The sequence below is a fragment of the Bos javanicus genome, chromosome 10 (assembly GCF_032452875.1).
Source record: "Bos javanicus breed banteng chromosome 10, ARS-OSU_banteng_1.0, whole genome shotgun sequence".
Classification (NCBI taxonomy): Eukaryota; Metazoa; Chordata; class Mammalia; order Artiodactyla; family Bovidae; genus Bos; species Bos javanicus.
Window position 1 is genome coordinate 18,724,138 of NC_083877.1, and position 20,479 is coordinate 18,744,616.

Sequence of the window (20,479 nt, forward strand, 5' to 3'; positions counted from 1 at the left end):
CCACTAATATAAGATATATGCACTCCAATGTCCATTGCAGCATTATTTATGATAACCAAGTTATAGAAGTAGCAAAGTGCTCACCAATAGAAGACTGGATAAAAAAGATGTGGTATATATATAAACACACACATATATGTGTGGAATATTTCTAAGCCATAAAAATGAATTCTTGTCATTTGAGCCAACATGTATGGATCTAGAGGGAATCCTACTAAGTGAAGTAAGTCAAAGACAAAGACAAAAAGTGCATGTTCTCACATGTGGATTCTAAAAAACAAAAACAAAATGAAAAAGGACTCATACATACAAAGAACAAATGGGTGGTTGCCAGAAGGGAGTAGGGGGAAGGAGGGGTGGGCAGAAGAGGTGTAGATTTTGAGATTAAGAGGTACAAACCTCCAGTTCAATAATAAACAAGTCATGGGTATGTGTATAGAGCATAAGGAATATGGTCAGCAATATTATAATAACCTTGTATGGGGATTGATGACTCTAAACTTATTATGGTGATCATTTCAAAATGTAGGCAAGTGCTAAATCATTACATAGTATATCTAAAAGTTAACATAATATTGCAATCATATATATTTCAATTTAAAAAATGTACATGGAACATTCATAAAAACTGATCATATTCTAAGTAACAAAGAAAATATCAATAAATTTGATCAAACAGAAGCATTATAAATAGTCTTTAATCAGAATACAATAAAACTAGAAACTAACAAAGATTTAAAAACAAAAAGGCTCTTCATCTGAAAACTAAAAAAAATTTTATTAAACAAGTTTCAGGTAAAAAAGGAAATATAAACTAAAATTACAGATTTTCTTAAAAACAATAAATCCTTTACACATTAAAATAAATGAGATACATCTGAAGTGTGATCAGAGGAGAATTCACAGCCTTAAAAACCTGTATCAATAAAAATAAATGAATTAAATTATTCACTCAAAGATGAGAAAAATAAGAAAGTAAACCAAAAGAAAATATAATAAATAATAAACATAAGGTAAAAACAGAAATCAGTGGAGAATGAAAAAAAAAAGGGAATATAATAAATAAAACCAGATCCTGTTACCCTGGAAAAAATTAACAAAATAGACAAATAACTAGGTAAAAAAAAAAAAAAACCTATGAAATAAGAACTGACAAAAGGAAAATAACCACTGAAACAGGACTTTTTTAAATCATGAGACTACTTTATACACCTCTATGCAAGTAAATCTGAACGATGAAATGGAAAAAACTAGTTGCCAAAATTGGCCTTATTAGACAGAAAGCTTTAAAGGCTAATTCTCCTAGAAGAAATAGAGGAACTTATGCTACAAAAAAGTACCAATCCCAGATAGTTTCATAGGAAAATTCTACCAAATCAAACAGCAGAAAATGGCAATGCTATGACTTGTCCTCTGACTTTTTGGGGGGAATAAAATACATATATAAATACTGAGTGTAGGGAGTTCCCTGGTGACCTAGTGGTTAGGATCTCACTCCATGTTCAGGGGTTCAAGTTCTGTTCAGGGAACTAAGACTGTAAGCTGAGACGTACAGCCAAAGGGGGGCAAAAAAAAAAATTAATGAAAATCTGAATAACAAAACTGAAAACCAGAGAGCCCTAACAAGACTTGAAGAAATTAAACAAAATAAAATAGAAAACAGTATGCTAAAAAATAAGTAAATACTAAGTGTATGCAATGCTGCTGTCCTGGGGCCACCAATCTAAACTTTTCATGCCATAAACTGTTCAATTCACCAGTTTTCCAACTTGCCATTTCCTTCTCCAGGGGATCTTCCCAACAGGGATCAAACCCAAGTCTCCTGCATTGCAGACAGATACTTTACCATCTGAGCCACCTGGGAAGCCCCCAACTTGCAACACTCACCTCAAAATCACTAGCCTAGGTCCTAAAATATTATAAATATTCTTTCCTGACTTCCCCTTTCTGAAAAATTTCTAAGACCTAGTCGAGGTGGCTTTCCCCTTACTGTAAAATAAGCTAACAGACTTAGCCGTGCTTGACCAATGGGTTTTTTTTCTGGCAGTTTTCTGCAGAGTAAAAGAAGGAAAATTCAACACAGATAAGAAGTGAAGAGTATCTCAGAGAAATACAAACAGAAATAGGAAGTAAGAAGTACAGTAATTCTTCTGTATTGAAGAATGAAAATGGAAACTCAGTTTTATCATACAGGAGATAAAGTCAGACCCATGGAGCTGACTGCTGTAAGTGTGGGGAATGGCAGAAGAAACTATATAGAGAAAACTCTGTTACCTATATCAATCCTACAAATAAGGGGTAGAAATGATTTTATTAACTCACCATCCACAAGATTCAGAGACTAAATAAAAAGCTATATGAAAGCTATCTTTAAAATGCTGTTTAGCAGAACATGTTGTTGTTCTTGGGTAAAAACCAACATGGTGTGTATAAAAACTAAGTGAAAACAGTTATTCAAATGGCAGAGTTACAAGTAGGAAAAAAAAAAAACAAGGTCTTAAAGATAGAAACTACCACTCTCACTTCCACGCCTTCATTGCAGGTAACAACTAATTACCCATTTGTCAACTCCAGAGGTAATGCTTATCAAATCCCCTTGAAGGAATTCATATCTAACTGTTTCTATCTCATTAGGATCAGGTATTTCACAATGGAAAGGTCAGTTGATGGCTTCCTTGAGGAATGACACACTTCTTAGCAAATATCAGAGTTACTAAGTCACTTTGTCCAGGAAAAAAAAAAAAACTATCCAGCTTTTTAAAAAATCATACCATTTACAACCCTGAAGATATTCAGAATTTGATAATTCAGTAGATTCCAGTTAGAAATAATTAGTCTTCATTTTCACAATATCAGATAACATTAGAACATGGTGTATTTTCAGATAAACAGAAACATACTTTAAAACTGTCCCTACCCTTCCCACCCCCAACCCCAATAAGTATCTGTCAGCATAGTCTAGAGAAAGCAAAGCTTCTTCATGCAAGTGTCCACCAGAAACAAACACCACAACCTATTCCTAAAATAGCTAGTGATGAAACACAAGGACAGGGAGAAAGCTGGAGAGGTGACTACCACACTGTGCAGGAGGGCGCTCTACAACTACTGGCATGCAGTGACCGTCAAGCAGGTGAACAGACTCACAGGCAAAGACCGCCAGACAGAACCCTCAGAGGGGCTGAATGCTCCAAGCAGAAAGCCCAGCTTCTTGGTTCCTCTCAATAAGAGTTCTCAGAAAGAATTCTACCACCAAAAGGATTGAGGTTTGTATCAGAGGAAACTCTCAGGAACAAAATAGCAATTACAAATGCCAAATTCTTCGACTAATAAAAACTGGAGAATAATTTAAGTATGTTCCCTATTTATACTAGAAATATATAGCAGTGTTTTTTCATTAAAATTAGTTTGCTCCATTACATAATTTCATCTTCAACCAACTAAGCATATGATAGAATACGTTTCAATAATTATAACTCAAAAATAGGGCCATCTCCAAAGTGGAGTTATTTAACTCTACACTGAAGAGAAGTCTTTGGTTCTAACTAGATATATTAATGAACATACAGACTGAGCAACTTTTACCATTTGGTTCAGGGTAATGATTCATTAGTCTAATTAGATAACTGGCTGTGCATTTTTCTATTTTTGTTGGTTATTTTATTTTTTCTTCCTTAGAATATCCATATTATCATTTAAAAACTGGGTCTATCTCCAACAAAAGATAAAGACAATGAGAATATTCTGGAACGTAACGATAATTTTAATTAACTAGGTCTTTGGCACAAATAGCCTGAAAGTTAAAAAAAAAAGTGAAAGTGTCAGTCGCTCAGTTGTGTCTGACTCTGCGACCCCATGAGCCCGCCAGGCTCCTCTGTCCATAGAACTCTCCAGGCAAGAATACTGGAGCGGGTAGACATTCTTTTCTTCAGGGGATCTTCCCACCCCAGGGAACAAACCTGTGTCTCCCACATTGCAGGCAGATTCTTTACCATCTGAGTCACCAGAGAAGCCCCCAAACAGCTTAAAATCATTCTTTGAATATTGATAAAATATTTAATGAGTCAAAAGAAGACCATCCTAAAATGTTCCTCCCGTAATGAACAGATACTACAGAAGAACATTAGAGACTAAACTTAATTAAGAATATGCATGTAAATAAAATGCTATCACTCTACTTCCTCAGTGATAACATTTAGTACACAGCAGGCATACAGGGTACTCCTATTGTATTTTCCAGGCCAATTCTAAAATCAAACACTTTATATCCATAAATACACTCAAACTTATCAAGCTATATGTACCTAATTTGGGTTGAGATATGATAATAAAGCTATTTTATCTTTGCAGCTTTATTTAAACATAATGTTAATGTTATACTTTGTGACTAATATAAATTCACATTATCTACAGCCTTTTTTAGTTGGCTGGGTTGGTCCAGGAAGATATTTTTGGCATTTCTCACTAAATTAAAAAAAAAATTCATGTTTATTTTTTATTACTAAAAAATGCAGAGGGGAAGCAGGTTTAAATGCAAAAAAAAAAAAAAAGAGAGAGAGAAAGAGAGAATACTATTTCAGTTAAAAGCTACCGGATTGTTTAACATAGACTCTATTCACTAGAACACAGAGAGATCAGGAAGCTAGGGCTAGCAGGTCAAATAAAGCCCATTGCCTGTTTTTGTAAATAGTTTTATTGGAACACAGCCATGCACCTTTGTTCACTTGCCTACGGCGATTTCCATTCTACAATAGTAGAGTTAACTAGTTCCAACAGAGACTGTATGACCCATAGAATCTGAAATATTTAATATCTGGCCCTTTACAAAAAAAGTTTGAGGCTCTTGTTCTAGAAACTTTTAAGATAAAACAGAAAACTTCTACGTTAGTGCTAAGTTAAATAATTCTAATATTTTTTGCCTAATTTATGATTTAACTGACATATACTGCTAGAGTGCCCTTAATCCAAGTCCTGTTAAATTAAGGTTTAGCTTTAGTTGCTGTGTTCACTGAGGTTTCCCACGTACAAACCATTATATGGAGAAGAAGCTGTGAAGGTTAGCTTTAGATTAGCAAAGACTATTTCCATCAGATTTGCTTGTTGCCTATTTTTCTTATATTGCTATAAAATTACCATTTCGGAGTCACTGTGAGAGGCCTGACCCAGGCTGGGTGCAGGCCCTAGCTCAGAGTGAGAAGCTTGGTCAAGGGAGAGAAGGGGCTCAATAATGTCATCGTAATCATCTTCCTCTGTATCCCCCTCCCCATCGGCAAAAGTACCTCTAGTCAAGAAATCGGAGCGCGTCCGCGCCATTCGAGCTTTCTTTTTATGGGCCGGTCTGGCAACCTGCTTGACCAAATGATAAAACAAATAACACAACAATGTTTTGTTTTGGCTTTTTGGGAGACGATGCCAATGAAAGACATCAAAGAGCTCACGAATCTCTTGAAACATCCCCTCCCGCCCCATGCCTTTTCCACTACAAGTGACAGCCATAAAAAAGCAATCCATATTCATTACTCTGGACAAAGAATAAGAATGGAAGCTAAATCCACACTGTTCTTCTCCACAGCCAAGGAAGTCACTTTTCACTGCCACTGTAAGTCACCAAAGTCACCTGCATAAAGTGCCTTCTTTTCTTTTAGAATTCCTTTTTTGTAAATATAATCTGGATTTGTAGGCATCCTTCCCTACCTGAAGTATTCCTCTCTGAGTATAACAGACTTAACTCATGGCTTCTTTTTCTATAAACACATGGGAGTAAATGAGTAGATGGAAGTGTTCTAACTACAAGAACAGTAATTTCCAAAACAGTATGCACCTATTTTGCATAAAAGATAAATAAAACAAAATTCAACACTTACCTCTCCTTGGCCCGGCCCAGTTAACTTTACAGGTTTCCAAGTTGGTTCATCTTGTTTCTGGAGTTGAGGATTTCCACTGTTCAAGGCTTCCGTGGTGACACTTTGGATGAAACAACAGGATTACATTTTGATTCCTAGCAGATACTTTATGGCAGCAGTCTTAAAAGGACAGCATAACATATAGTCTAACAAGCCAGGTCAAAGAAATGGATTTGATGATGAGAAAGGGAAAATACTAAGTCCACAAATCTTAAGAATTAGTCTTAGAAGGGGTCTTTACACGCTCATCATTATAGAACACCTGATAAGTAGCTACCGAGTGATGAGGATCTCATCACTTTGCTTTATAGGGAGATGGTTCTATTGACAAACAAGTTTTCTTTCTGATATCTCTCTGCAACTTTTATCAGCTGGCTTAGTTTTAAAACTTGAGGCTGTACAGAATAAAATCAACACTGACAGAGTAGGAAATTGTTACCAAACTAAAAGAAGTATGCTCCAAACCGTAGAGACTCTATAGAGTTAGTTTGTGAGAATTTAATTTTTGCTTGAATAACCACATGACATGACTATTTATCATTAAATTCTATGCAGAAATGAATGTTTGTGTCTGATGAAAATCTAAAGAGAACCTATACTTTTCCTATACTTTTATGAACCCAATTATCTGTATTAACTCAGGACCATCAATCTTAAAATTTATCAGTAACATATTGTTCATCTCTTCTTAGCAAGACTGTAAACTCACTGAAAATCATATTTTACCTTCTAGCATACTGCTGAATTTAAAGTAGACATTAACTTATAATATCATTTGGCAGACTAATTGCCCTTGCATTCAGAATCTTCCATGAAGGCCTAGGTTATCCTGTCCAATAATCCCTAAATACACCTTTCTTACAGCTAAAATCTTAGAGACCTCCCTTTCTGACCACTATAAAATCAAGTCCAGCAATCCTAGGTTGTCCTAAAAGATTCCCTTTTGATTATTCAAATCTCTCTTGCCACAGCTGAGTCATTTATCTTTGATTTGTTCTCCAAAAGAGAGACTATTAACAGGACCTTTGATAGCACCTAGCTACTCTGATTAACTTTTAAACTCACAACATTTTCTCTTAAGTTTCTCCATGATTTCTTTTTTGTTCTCCCTTACTAACCAGATGAAGACTACAACGCACTTACCACCCTATGGCATAGAAAGAACACTAATCTAATGTTACTTCCTAATCAGGACACCCAATGCTGATTTCTAATCAGGAAACTCAAATTCTGGGCTCAGCTATTTCTAACTATGTGACCTTATCCAGGTCATTTCATGTCTACGGGCACCAGTGACCTCATCTATAACATGTGGTAACTGAATAGATAACTTAGAAACACTAACATTTACAATTCTATAAAATGCTAATGTTTCTTATATTACTTACAGAATAAGAGAAGATGTGAAGTACGGATTTTCCTTAAGCTTTCATGCAAACAATCTAATACATTATCATTTTGAAGATAAATAGTTGTTAACAAGATAAAGTAAACTAGGTTAAGTAGCTGTTAAGACTGTATCTTGGCAAAATGATAAAAGGAGTAATTCACAAGTATGATTAATGTTTTTGAAATCTGCCTCTTGAGAAACCTATATGCAGGTTAGGAAGCAACAGTTAGAACTGGACATGGAACAACAGACTGGTTCCAAATTGGGAAAGGAGTACGTCAAGGCTGTATATTGTCCCCCTGCTTATTTAACTTATATGCAGAGTACATCATGAGAAACGCTGGGCTGGAAGAAGCACAAGCTGGAATCAAGACTGCCGGGAGAAACATCAATAACCTCAGATGACACCACCCTTATGGCAGAAAGTGAAGAAAACTAAAGAGCCTCTTGATGAAAGTGAAAGAGGAGAGTGAAAAAGTTGGCTTAAAGCTCAATATTCAGAAAACTAAGATCGTGGCATCTGGTCCCATCACTTCATGGCAAATAGATGGAGAAATAGTGGAAACAGTGACAGACTTTATTTTTGGGGCTCCAAAATCACTGCAGATGGTGACTGCAGCCATGAAATTAAAAGACACTTGCTCCTTGGAAGAAAAGTTACGACCAATCTAGACAGCGTATTAAAAAGCAGAAACATTACTTTGCCAACAAAGATCCATCTAGTCAAGGGTATGGTTTTTTCAGTAGTCATGTATGTATGTGAGAGTTGGACTATAAAGAAAGCTGAGTGCCAAAGAATTGATGCTTTTGACTCTTGAGAGTCCCTTGGACTGCAAGGAGATCCAACCAGTCCATCCTAAAGGTTATCAGTCCTCAATATTCATTGGAAGGACTAATGCTAAAGCTGAAACTCTAATACTTTGGCCACCTGATGCAAAGAGCTGACTCATTTGGAAAGACTCTGATGCTGGGAAAGATTGAAGGCAGGAGGAGAAGAGGACAACAGAGGACGAGATGGTTGGATGGCATCACCGACTCAATGGACATGAGTTTGAGTAAACTCGGGAAGTTGGTGATGGACAGGGAGGCCTGGTGTGCTACAGTCAATGGGGTCACAAAGAGTCAGACACGACTAAGTGACTGAACTGAACTGAAGTCTTCTATAAAACAGATTCATGGGTCTAACAACTATACACACACACACAAACATCCCTCACATAACTAAATCAGAAAGCAGAAAATAGTATGTTCTTAACATTTTTTGATGAGCTTATATGCTACGGACAATCTACAGGTTAATGGGCAGGACTAGGATCTCAAGCTGTCATGTAGTCCAACTGCATTTTATAATATGATATAAAAATTCTTAGTGGAAAAATAAAATATCAATGATCTCCTGCCCATTTTCTGTAAAATCTGTATGCAGTTTTTTAAAGACTGAAATATTTTTTAAAAAGCTCAGGATTTGATGAGAAAGTTATTTTCACAGTTAATATGAAATTTAACTTTTTTAGCCCTAAGATATAGCTCTCCTTTCATTTAAACAGTGATATTCTTCCACAAGAACTGAAAGAATCCACCGTGTAACTGGGCTTAATACAAATATTTTAAATTTTATAAAATTTGTTTTATGTACCACTTAAATGCTTTCTCACAGCTACCACTAGTTAAGACAACTTAAAAATAGAAGGAACTTCCAGTTATACAAGCTATCTAAAGTAGTCACAGGGAATTCTCCAGCTATCCAGTGGTCAGGACTTCAAGCTTTCACTGCTGAGGGCCTAGGTTCAATCCCTGGTCGCAGTGCAGCCAAAAATAAAAATAAAATAAAGTAGCCATTCTTATAAACAGAAGGTAGAATGGTGGTTGCCAGGGGCTGGGGGAAAGGGAAAAGGAGAGCTGCTTTCAAGGGTAACTGAATTTGTTTAGCAAGATAAAGTTCTAGATTTGTTGCTCAACAACATGCATATGGTTAACACTACTGAACTGTACACTTTAAATTGGTTAAGATGGTAAATATTATAGCTTTTATCCACTCCCCTCAAAAAAGTAAAAAGATCTTAATGAAGACCATAAATAGGCCAACAGCTATCACAAATCCCATTAATTTTAAAGCCTGATACAAACAAGCTTGGACTGCTACACCTAATAACTGTGGGGCAACCCGCATTTGCCGAATGTCTACAGCATTTCCAGCCACTCTATGGCTTTCCACAAATGCTTTCTCCCTTAATGGGGGGGCACTAAAAATCCTGCTGCCTGTGCTTAGTCAGAGACTCCCAGGGTATAATTATATCCAATTTTCAGGTGGCTGGTATAGTCAACAATCAGGAAATTTTTTACACAGAAAATGGCTAATTTGAGTAGCACCCATACAAATAACTGAGGTAGACCAAGGCACCTTAATGAAAATTTCCAAAAAGTTTCTCATTTATACATAAAAATAAACACTTCACTTACAGGGAACTACTCATATTTTCCTTTGGCGTGAAAAAAATGGCCTTAGTAGCTCCATCTCTGAAAGGGTCATCAGATTTGTGGCTACAAGGATGAGCAGGCCTAAGGTGTTCTCTCTTTGAGATGCGACTATGAGAGTGTTTACAGGCAACATTCAGTTGGGTGGACATTCCGTCTGTCTTGGATAATTCCTTGACAGTATGAGATTGGCCTGGGCCTCCTTTTCTTTCAAAGAACAGAGTGACAGGTCGATCCTTCAAGGGTAAGTGAGCAGAGGGACTGTCTTTTGGGGCAAGAACAGAATCTTTTATAGTTACTGACGGAGTCCCAACCATACTGGGTTCTTCATCCTTATTTGGGGTTTTCAGGATGAGTAGAGAGGATGGTCTCTCTATTCTCTGCTTTGACTGATAGAAAGATGGTATCAGAAAACTCTCACCAGTTCTTGGTTTTTCAATTGTCTTGAAGGCTTTACGTTCCTTTTCTAAAATATCTTTTTGTCGGCGAATCTGTTTCATCATCTCTTTTTCATTCTGCTGGTGCAATTGCTTTTGCCTTTCTTCCTTCTCAGTGTTCAACTTTTCTAACTTCTTTAGCACAGTATTTGAAGAATCTATATTCAAAGAAGCAACAACCTGATTTTCTCCTGGGAGGTGGTACTTTCCAGCTTCCCTGCTGATATCCAAAGTAAGAGATGGAAGCGTTTCTTCACTTTCCAGTCGTTTGCTTCTCTTGACACTTGTGTCTTGTTGGGAGCTCATTTTCAATGGGTCTTGATGGGGAATATAAAAAAATGTAGGCAAACTATTTGAAACAAAGGGGTCTCTCAGCTGTGGTTTACAGGTAATAGATTCAGAACTACAAACCAGTTTTTCCTTCATAGCCCCATTCTTTAAATGCACTGAGTCAGAGGGTGCCCCCCTTTGAGTCAATGTATAGTTAGTCTCACTTGCGGCACTGAGAGAATAGTCCTGTGGATCAAAATCTGGACTGTGAGATACCTCAGGTGGTACAAATGGCAAGTCTCTTTCATCTAGAATTACGGGCTCGGGTTTGCTCTTTTGGCTCTCCTCACAGCTCAGGAGTTCCAAGCTTCCTTGCGAGCTTTCACTATCAGGGGTGCCCTGTAAAGACTGAAGGCCCTCAGGCATCAGTTCCGTAGACCATCTACGTTCTTCTGAAGGAGACACACCACCAAGAGAACGGACTTTCAGCAATTCTAAGCTAAATATAGCTTGCTCTAGTTCTCTCATTCTCCGACTTTCTCTTTTGGCCCGACTCACTTTTTTCTGGTGGAGATCTTCCAAGGACTTGGGTCTCTCTCTTACAATCACATTTTCCTGCAAGTCCACACCACTTTGACTTCTGGCTCTCTCCTGTCGCTTGTTTGGGGACTTATTCAAGCAGTCCATTGAACTTTCATGACTAATTCGATTACTCTCTATCACAGATTTACATTCCTCTATGGCTTTTACTCTGCTGTCAAATGAACAATCCTCCCATTTTGAAGGGTCTGAACCGTGAATTTCCAGAGTCCCATATGGCTTGATACTTGCCAATCCAAGTTCTAGTTTTGCTTCTTTTACTTTTTGTTCTTTCAGAGATTTAAATCTATATCAAAACAGAAAGAAAAAAAAAAATGGTTAGAGATATCTCTTGGTTACCAATGGAGAGAATAAGTTTATTCAGAATTTTTTAAAAAGTGAAAAAAAGTCTCAAAAAATTTTTTTATAATTTTAAATATTTCTTTAACATGGATGCATATATCAGAATTCTGTTTCTATGAGTGAGATGATGTTTTATTAAGTATATTATTCCAAATTGGGCACTCTAATCAAAGCATAAGTTAACTCAGACGCAAAGCTCTCATTTTAATAACATCTTATTTTAAGATAAACTTTAAAAATGAAATTAAAGTTTCTGAAGTAAAAACAGTTGGAATGTTGCCAATTTTTAAGGATTCAACCCAATGTAAAGTTAATTCTTAGCAGTTATAACCATAGACCATGTAGGTTTTCAATCCAATTTAATTCAATATTATAAACCACACAATGTGGTTTAAAACTGCTGGGGGGATCACAGTCTAGAAGAGAAGACAAACTGTACACAACCAGTTCTAATTCAAGTTTAGGCAACTGTTAGAGCAGACATATAAGCAAAGTACTTGAGAAAAGAGGAGTTAATTATTATAGCAATGAAGATTACCTTTGTCTTGCTCTGAATCCTCTACACAGTGACTGCAAAAGGATAATTTTGTTCCTTTGTTCTTGATACCTCTTACTTTCCCTGTAGCCTTTCCATCGTGCCTGTATACAGACAGCGGCCAAGTGCCTCCGCCGACAGTGCTCCCTCCATCTCCGCTGGATGACAACGGTGGCAGTCCGCAGCTCCAAATACCGCTGCCTCTGTACGTGAGCACGCCAGGAGGCTTGCAGAAGAGTGGCCGCACTTGCCATAAGTAAAGCATCTTTCTGCACAGCTGCATCTCTGACTTGCTTCTGATGTACATAATTCCTCCAGAATTGCTGTGGGGAAGACAAAATAATAAAACTGGTATCATATAACAAATTTTCACAGAAAAAAGAAAAAAGAAATCTCTTATGTCATAACTAGAGATTAAGTAGCTAAACAGCTAAATTGTGGGTGGTTAAAGTAAAAAAAATGTTTTCCAGATATGCTTAGTGAAAATAACAATTTTAGACAATATAACCTTGATGAAGTTAATTATACAACTTAAAATAATTTAAGTTTTTGATTATTTCATGCCCTACAAATTAATTTTAATAAATTACATTATATTCTCACCTACAATTTGCCAGTACTAATGGATCAATGTGCATACATTTCAAAGATTAAGATATTAAAGACTTTTTTGCACAAATAAAAAAGGTTCTATGGAAAACAGTTGTCAATGAGGGAGAAATCAATGAGGGAAAAAATAAAAAGATAAATGTAAAATACGACTTTGAATAATTATAACAATAATATGTACCATTCTCAAATATCACTAAGAAAACTAAAAATAACTGTCAACAGAAATTAAGGCACATAACTCCTTTGCTCCTAATTATACCTCACAAGACATTATGACTATAAATTCAATTTAATTTCAACTGTACATTAATATACTTACTAGTAGTCTATTATTGTATTGCCAGGTCAATCTGTTGGTTGCTATGAACATTTAAAAAATGAGTATGACACATTCGCATCTCTGAAGAAATTTACATTCTTACTTAAATGCTTCACAATAAAACATTTCTAGTTCCTAAAACACATGCTAAATAAACTGGCCAATCTCATGCAAAGAATCCTTTACTTCCCACCTGGATGACAATAGATGCCTGTCTCAGATGGAGGAAATGCTGCCTACATAGCAAGACCCTGAACCATCGCTGCAGCAGTACGATTCTTCGGAGCACCTCTTGGTGAAGCAGATCCTGTAGGTGTTGTCGTTCCTGCTCCTTTAGGAACACCTACCAAAAGGGAAAGAGATGAAGAATACAGCTTAAGAAGAAACGAGAAATTTATTTAATGCATCGTCATTCCTGTGATGATTCCCATGGTAAGATTTTTTAGAGAAGAACGGGTACAGCAGCAGGCATGTACAAGTAGTCCTGATATTTCTATGATTTAGCCAAAGCAATCATTCTCAAATTGGAAAGGAGGTATTAGAATTTAGAAGGGAAACTGGAAAGGTGAGCATAGGTATAAAAATCCCAGTGCCAGAGATTGTGATATATTATTCCCTGGGGAAATTCACTGCTGTCAGGAGCCAATGATTATAATAGTGATAAATAACAATGATCTTTTAAAATCCAGTATGCATCAAAGGCTTCTTTGCTGCCCAAAGATATTCATCAGTTTGTTTATTCACTCTTTCATTCAATTAAAAATCTTTAGGAATTTAGGGGGATAGAAAGATAAATTAGACACAGTCCCTCTAGAAACAGGATTTACACCTCAACTTTAAGAGCAGATAGATATTAAAAACTGTATATGTTTAAGATGTACAATGTGATGTTTTGATGCATATATAAACACTGTGAAATGATTATCACAATCAAACTAAGAAACACGTCCACCATCTCCCATTTTTGTCAAAAATTTAAAAAAGATTTTTAAAAAGCACAGATAGGTATCAGAAACCCATAGAGTCAAACAGTAAGCTATCAAGGGCAAGAGACAGAGGACCCTACCTGAGCAAAACAAGGAGCTGGAAATAAGAATAAATGTACATACAGAGGACCACGGAACAATTAAAGAGTATGAAGCCACAACATGGAGGTTCTTGAAAAAGAGAAAGATGTTTAATCAGGAGGTTACTGGGTGATTATTACTGAGCAGGAAACTGACATAAAGAAAGAAGTATATGAAGATGATGATTTTGATACTAAGGGCAGAGTGAGTTACACGGAATAACAGACTGATATCGATGATGGGTCTGTTTACTATAAAAGAAATGTGTGAGAGCAAGAAACAGAACTAAAATGGAAACAGTAGGAATGTAGGGAAAGGCAGAGATGTAAGAATCATTTGTAAGGAAAAACAATGGAACAACTTTTTTGTAAAAAGGTTAAAGTGAAGAGTAAGCCATATATGATTATGGTTTCTAGCCTAGAAACTACAAGAAAGGTGACAGAGAAAAAGAGCAGTTGGTTAGTTCAAGACAGTAAGGAAATCTGGCTAACGTCACTTTGGGCAAACTGAGTTGAAAATTATAGTAGAATACCTAGAAAGAGATGCTTTTTAAGCAGTTAAAATTACAGGCAGCACTAAAACATTGGTCATAAGCTCTTTGATTAATACTGACCATCTCATTAACTAAAAATCTTGGTCTAATCAATTTCCTTATAATATCTTGTACATTATCTTTCTTATCAACATTCTCCTAGGCCAAGACTGCCATTATTTTTTTTTAAAGAAAGAACATAAAGTATCACTTTAATAATATTTTGTATTGGATAATTATTATTTTTTTTAATTTATTTACTTTTAATTGGAGGATAATTGCTATACAATATTGCATTGGTTTCAGCCATATATCAACATGAATCAACCATAGGTACACATATGTCCCCTCCTTCTTAAACCTCCCTCCCACCTTCCACCCTATCCCACCCCTCTAGGTTATCACAGAGCACCAGATGTGAGCTCCCTGTGTCATATGGCAAATTTCTATCAGCTATCTAATTTTAGATTAATTGGTAATTTTAATCTGTATTAATATTCTAATCTTACATTAATATGATAACGTATGTGTCTCAGTGCTGCTCTCTCAATTCGTCCCACCCTCTCCTTCCCCCACCATGTCCACAAGTCTGTGCTCCCTGTATGTGTCTCCACTGCTGCCTACAAAAACATACTCAATTTGGACAAGGGCTGTATATATTATATTTACCATGGATTTTCCAACTTGATAATTATCTGGATTAAGATTTATTTTCCTGAAGAAATCCTGAATGTTAAATTTGGATGGAATAATGTTTCGGGGAAGAAGCACATGGAAATGGCTCACAAAATCCTGAAAAACGAAAAGAAAATATTGTAAAATCACAAGAGAATTACATGTAAACAAGATCCCAAACAAGTTAATTGTCCTTTTATTGATTTCTGTCTCATTATTTTAAACAGGGTGAAACCAAGAAATTACTTGTTAATTTAAAATATTACAAGAAGTTAATTAATTAGCAAAATGGGGAGTAGAGATTTCTACATATTTTGTTATCAAAGCAGAAGAAAAGAAGGACAGAAACTAATTCTCCCTTTGAAAAAGCTATACTAAAGACCAAAGAAAAAGTTACTTAATAAGGTTCTGAAATTTTTAGCAGAAAAATAAGGGAAGGTGGCAGCTATTTCAGGTTATAACTGAAAATAAAGCGTTCCCTCAACAGTAAAGATGTGCTCAGCTTCTGAAAAGCTTCAAAATAATTTCTATACCCACATCAGCAGCAGCCCATGAAAACAGCTGAAAGCCTTGTTGGCAGCATACTACGAAAGAAAATTCTGCTGAGAAAGCTTTAGGGAAAATCAAAAGGGATCTTTTCTTTTGAACTAGATTGCTCTGATTAGAGTATTTCAGTTACTGGAGTAATCACTGTGAAGAACTGCCGTGTTATGAGTAAACTTATATAAGCAAACATTCAGATCAAATGAGAATAGCCAAGAAGTGGAATCTACTACAACACAAGCTTAATGATATTGCTGTCAGTCAATGGAAATGAGTATTCTCTATCCCTCTTCAATTCTGTATATGAAAGATAGAATGGGGAGGAGAATTAAGAGAAATAACAAATGAGTCCCAAATGAAAAATAAGCAAGACACAGGACTAATTTACTTGATGTACATATATATTTAAATATCATTATAAAAGCATAACCTGGAAAGAATATTTGCAGCTGTATCCTGATTGGCGAATTCGAACTGTCTCCAGCATCCCAGTGTACCGAAGCTGTCTAAGCACCAAGGCATCATTGAACCTTAACGGTAACTAAAACAAAGCAAACAGAAAAACGGTTAATCCAGAAGAACAGATCTCCAAATTTATGTTTGTTTTCTAAGTATAGTTAAATTCTGAATATCTAGGAACTGACCGGAGGTTGTCTGGTTAAGATACAGCAGAGGCAATGAGACAATCTTACCTCCACAACTGGTAGCTTCAGAAAAGTTCTGACTGCCTGACTAAAGGGAAAAAAAAGAAACACCAAGCTTCCAGGCTTCACAACTTGCAGAAGAAAAGTGCCCTCAAAACTCAAAAGGAAATGTTGCTGCCCACAGGCCACAGTTTAGTCACTATAAAATTTGTAACAAGATTAACATACATAGTTAAAAGTATATTTTTGTTAAGATTTTACCCACCATCTCACTCAGAAACCACCCACTCTACAAGCTTCCAGTTGCCTTAACTTGAGAGCTGACAGATTCATCTTCTATGACTAGTACAAGATTAAGAGCAGTTTATCTCCCTAAATAGTTCTTGCTGATGATCCTGTAAGTTCAGTTCAGTTCAGTCACTCAGTCGTGTCCAACTCTGCAACCCCATGAACTGCAGCACGTCAGGCCTCCCTGTCCATCACCAACTCCCGGAGTCCACCCAAATCCATGTCCATCGAGTCGATGATGCCTTCCAACCATCTCATCCTCTGTCGTCCCCTTCTCCTCCTGCCCTCAATCTTTCCCAGCATCAGGGTCTTTTCAAATGAGTCAACTCTTCACATCAGGTGGCCAAAGCATTGGAGTTTCAGCTTCAACATCAGTCCTTCCAATGAACACCCAGGACTGATCTCCTTTAAGATGGACTGGTTGGATCTCTTTGCAGTCCAAGGGACTCTCAAGAGTCTTCTCCAACACCACAGTTCAAAAGCATCAATTCTTCGGTGCTCTGCTTTCTTTATAATCCAACTCTCACATCCACACATGACTACTGGAAAAACCATAGCCTTGACTAGACAGACCTTTGTTGGCAAAGTAATGTCTCTGCTTTTTAATATGCTCTAGGTTGGTCATAACTTTCCTTCCAAGAAGTAAGCGTCTTTTAATTTCATGCCTGAAATCACAATCCGCAGTGATTCTGGAGCCCAGAAAAATAAAGTCAGCCACTGTTTCCACTGTTTCCCCATCTATTTGCCATGAAGTGATGGGACCAGATGCCATGATCTTAGTTTTCTGAATGTTGAGCTTTAAGCCAACTTCTTTACTCTCCTCTTTCACTTTCATCAAGAGGCTTTTTTTGTTCCTCTTCACTTTCTGCCATAAGGGTAGTGTCATCTGCATATTTGAGGTTATTGATATTTCTCCCGGCAATCTTGATTCCAGCTTGTGCTTCTTCCAGCCCAGCCTTTCTCATGATGTACTCTGCATAGAAGTTAAATAAGCAGGGTGACAATATACAGCCGTGACATACTCCTTTTCCTATTTGGAACCAGTCTGTTGTTCCATGTCCAGTTCTAGCTGTTGCTTCCTGACCTGCATACAGGTTTCTCAAGAGGCAGGTCAGGTGGTCTGGTATGCCCATCTCTTTCAGAATCCTGTGAGACACCCTGGAAAATAAAAAATTCCTATAGTCCCTCATCACTAGTCACTCCTAGGTATCGCTTAGGTGTGTTTTTAGACATTCAAAAGAAGATGTATTTGAAATTTCTGGTATTTCTCCTTATTTTCTAAATACCATCTTCAATTTTCCACTAAGGAAATCCCAAATATTTTCCTGCAGAAAGATAGGGTATACCAACTGTCAAGAGAAAAGTCAAGTGGGCAGCTTATGTTAAATAATAATAGCAGTTAACATTTATTTAGCACTTATTCTGTGTCCTTAAATACCTTATTAATTGAACTCTTTGTAGAACAAGGTCTCAATAACAGGGACTCAAATTTCTCTTTAACTGTAAATAAAACAGTTTCCCTTTTTGTCACCATAAAAGAACCAATCATTACGGAATAGCTAACATTTACCAAGCACTTAGTAGGGACCAGGAACATTCTAAGTACTACATAGGTTTTTTCTCACGTACTCATGAAATACTTATGAGTTGTCCTACAATTACAGTATATTCTTACAGTATATAATTACACATGAAATTATTTAAGGCACAGAGAAGTCATGCAACTCATTTAAGACCACAAAACTTGTAACTGGCAAAGCTGGAGACTGCTTCTTATGAATTAAGAAAGCTGAACCTAATTTCCTACTACATTTCAGAAGTTTGGGCTGGAACTATTTTTTCCTGTGATGGACATAAAGATGACAAATGTTTACACTTAATAGACATATTTTGCAAAGCTCTAATTAGGGGAACTGTCACATAAAAGAAGGAAATAAAAAATGTCCACAGTAACCTATTTTAAAGAGACAAGAATCTAAACATGAAAAATGCCGGGCAAGTTCTTTAAGAGTGATTGATTAATACCTTATGTCTGAACAAGAGATTAATTTAGGGTAACAAAAGTTGCAAAAAATTATTTTGTATAATGGAATTTCAAGAGATTTTTGCTTCTACATGTAGCAGATGCTAAATTTTAGAAAATGCTAAATTGAGCTCATATAAATAGTTCATAGGCAGGTAAGTGAGGAAATTAGAAGGATATCCATAGAAAATTCAGAACACTGTTTTCCTTATAAAGATTATAAACAGCTCTTCACTTCCACATATCCTCCTTAGAACGAATTTAAAGTTTGGTGTGAAGTAAGCTGAGCTAGACGCTCTCATTTAAGAGACATTCTTACCTTTTCAGCATTAGAGCGAATGCATTTTACAAAATACGGTTCTGCTTGACCAAGTGTTTCCATCAGCTTGCTTAATGACACCTGCAATACAAAGCAATATAGTTAGCACTGTCTCTCATTCCAAACTGGAAACAAATGATTTATGATGTTGGTAAAATATGCAAAAACAAGTGATAAACACAGAACTAGGTTTGTTTCTGAAAAGCAAATTGTGTACAATGCCATACTGATTAAACTGAGGCCAGTTAAGGACAAGGATGGCAGTTTAACCTTACAGCTGAGAGACTAGCAATGGTAAATACTGCAAATAATTTTAGAGTCATCTAAATATATAATGGGAGCTTCGCAGGTGGCTATATGCTAAAGAATCCACCTGCCAAGCAGGCAATGTTTCAATCCCCGGTTTGGGAAGATCCCCTGGAAAAGGAAATGGCAATCTACTCCAGTATTCTTGCCTGGGAAATCCTATGGATAGAGGAGCCTCACAGGTTATAGTCCTTGGGGTCCCAAAGAGTTGGACATGACTTAGCAACTACACAAGTCTACAATAAATTTTTTACTTTTCTTCAGAATTCATGAAACAATTTTATTCAAATGCATGCAGTATTAGAAAGCAACTTTGGGAAAACCATTCAGTAGGGCAGCAGTCCCCAACCTTTCTGATACAAAGGACCAGGTTCACGGAAGACAGTTTTTCCATGAACTGGAGCCAGGTGGGAGGGGGATAGTTTCAGGATGATTCAAGTGCATTACACTGATTGTGCACTTTATTTCTATTATCATGACATCAGCTCCACCTCAGATTATCAAGCATTAGATCTCAGAGGTTGGGGACTCCTGCAGTAGAATATCCAGGAAGGTAGTAGTCTCCTGTTTCAATTTTAACCTTTAAGTATGTAACGATGTTCCCTCTTCCATTCCTGATGCTGATTATTTGTGCTTTGCCTGTTTTTTCCAGGTTAGTCTAACTGGAGGTATATAAATTTTCTGATATTTTCAAAGAACCAGCTTTTTTATTTCATTGGGTTTTCTCTTATTATTTTCCTGTTTTTCATTTCATTGATGATTCTACTTTATAATTTCACTCCTGTTTGCTTTGGGTTTAATGTTCTTGTTTTTCCAGTTTTCTAGGGTAGAACCATAGATTACTGATGTGAGGCTTTTACTTTTTCTAATAAGAGAATTTATTGTTATAAATTAACCTTGGAATACTACTTTAGCTGCCCTGCACAAATTTTGATGCTTTATTCTCATTTATTTTTAAAATACTTAAAAATTTTTCCTTCCCCTTTGACCAACTAGAGTAAAAAGTTACAACAGTATAAACTTACAGTTAGCCCCTCCTTTCTTTTGTGCTACTTTGTTGTATGTCTTATTTGTACCTTACAACATACTATTATTTTTGTCTTCTACAACCAATTATCTTTTTTTAAAGGTTCAAAGAAGAAAAAACTTTTTATAGTTACATTCTGTCATTCTGGCAATCTTAATGTTTTGTATAGATCCAA

At 36.3% G+C, this 20,479-nt stretch overlaps 1 protein-coding gene across 16 annotated transcripts in view; it reads right to left on the reverse strand.

Moving 5' to 3' along the window:
* MYO9A (myosin IXA) overlaps nt 1-20,479 on the reverse strand; it is a 257,820-nt gene that overhangs the window by 63,542 nt on the left and 173,799 nt on the right. For 7 of the 16 annotated variants that reach the window (XM_061430243.1, XM_061430248.1, XM_061430246.1 and 4 more), the window contains 8 exons: nt 18,972-19,052; nt 16,128-16,238; nt 15,149-15,271; nt 13,074-13,223; nt 11,953-12,272; nt 9,751-11,358; nt 5,862-5,961; nt 5,131-5,346 (listed from right to left, as the gene is read on the reverse strand). In XM_061430243.1, coding sequence (XP_061286227.1) covers nt 5,131-5,346; nt 5,862-5,961; nt 9,751-11,358; nt 11,953-12,272; nt 13,074-13,223; nt 15,149-15,271; nt 16,128-16,238; nt 18,972-19,052 — 2,709 coding nt within the window. The remainder of the gene's footprint in view (nt 1-5,130; nt 5,347-5,861; nt 5,962-9,750; nt 11,359-11,952; nt 12,273-13,073; nt 13,224-15,148; nt 15,272-16,127; nt 16,239-18,971; nt 19,053-20,479) is intronic. The other 9 variants (XM_061430254.1, XM_061430252.1, XM_061430255.1 and 6 more) reach the window with 2 other exon arrangements.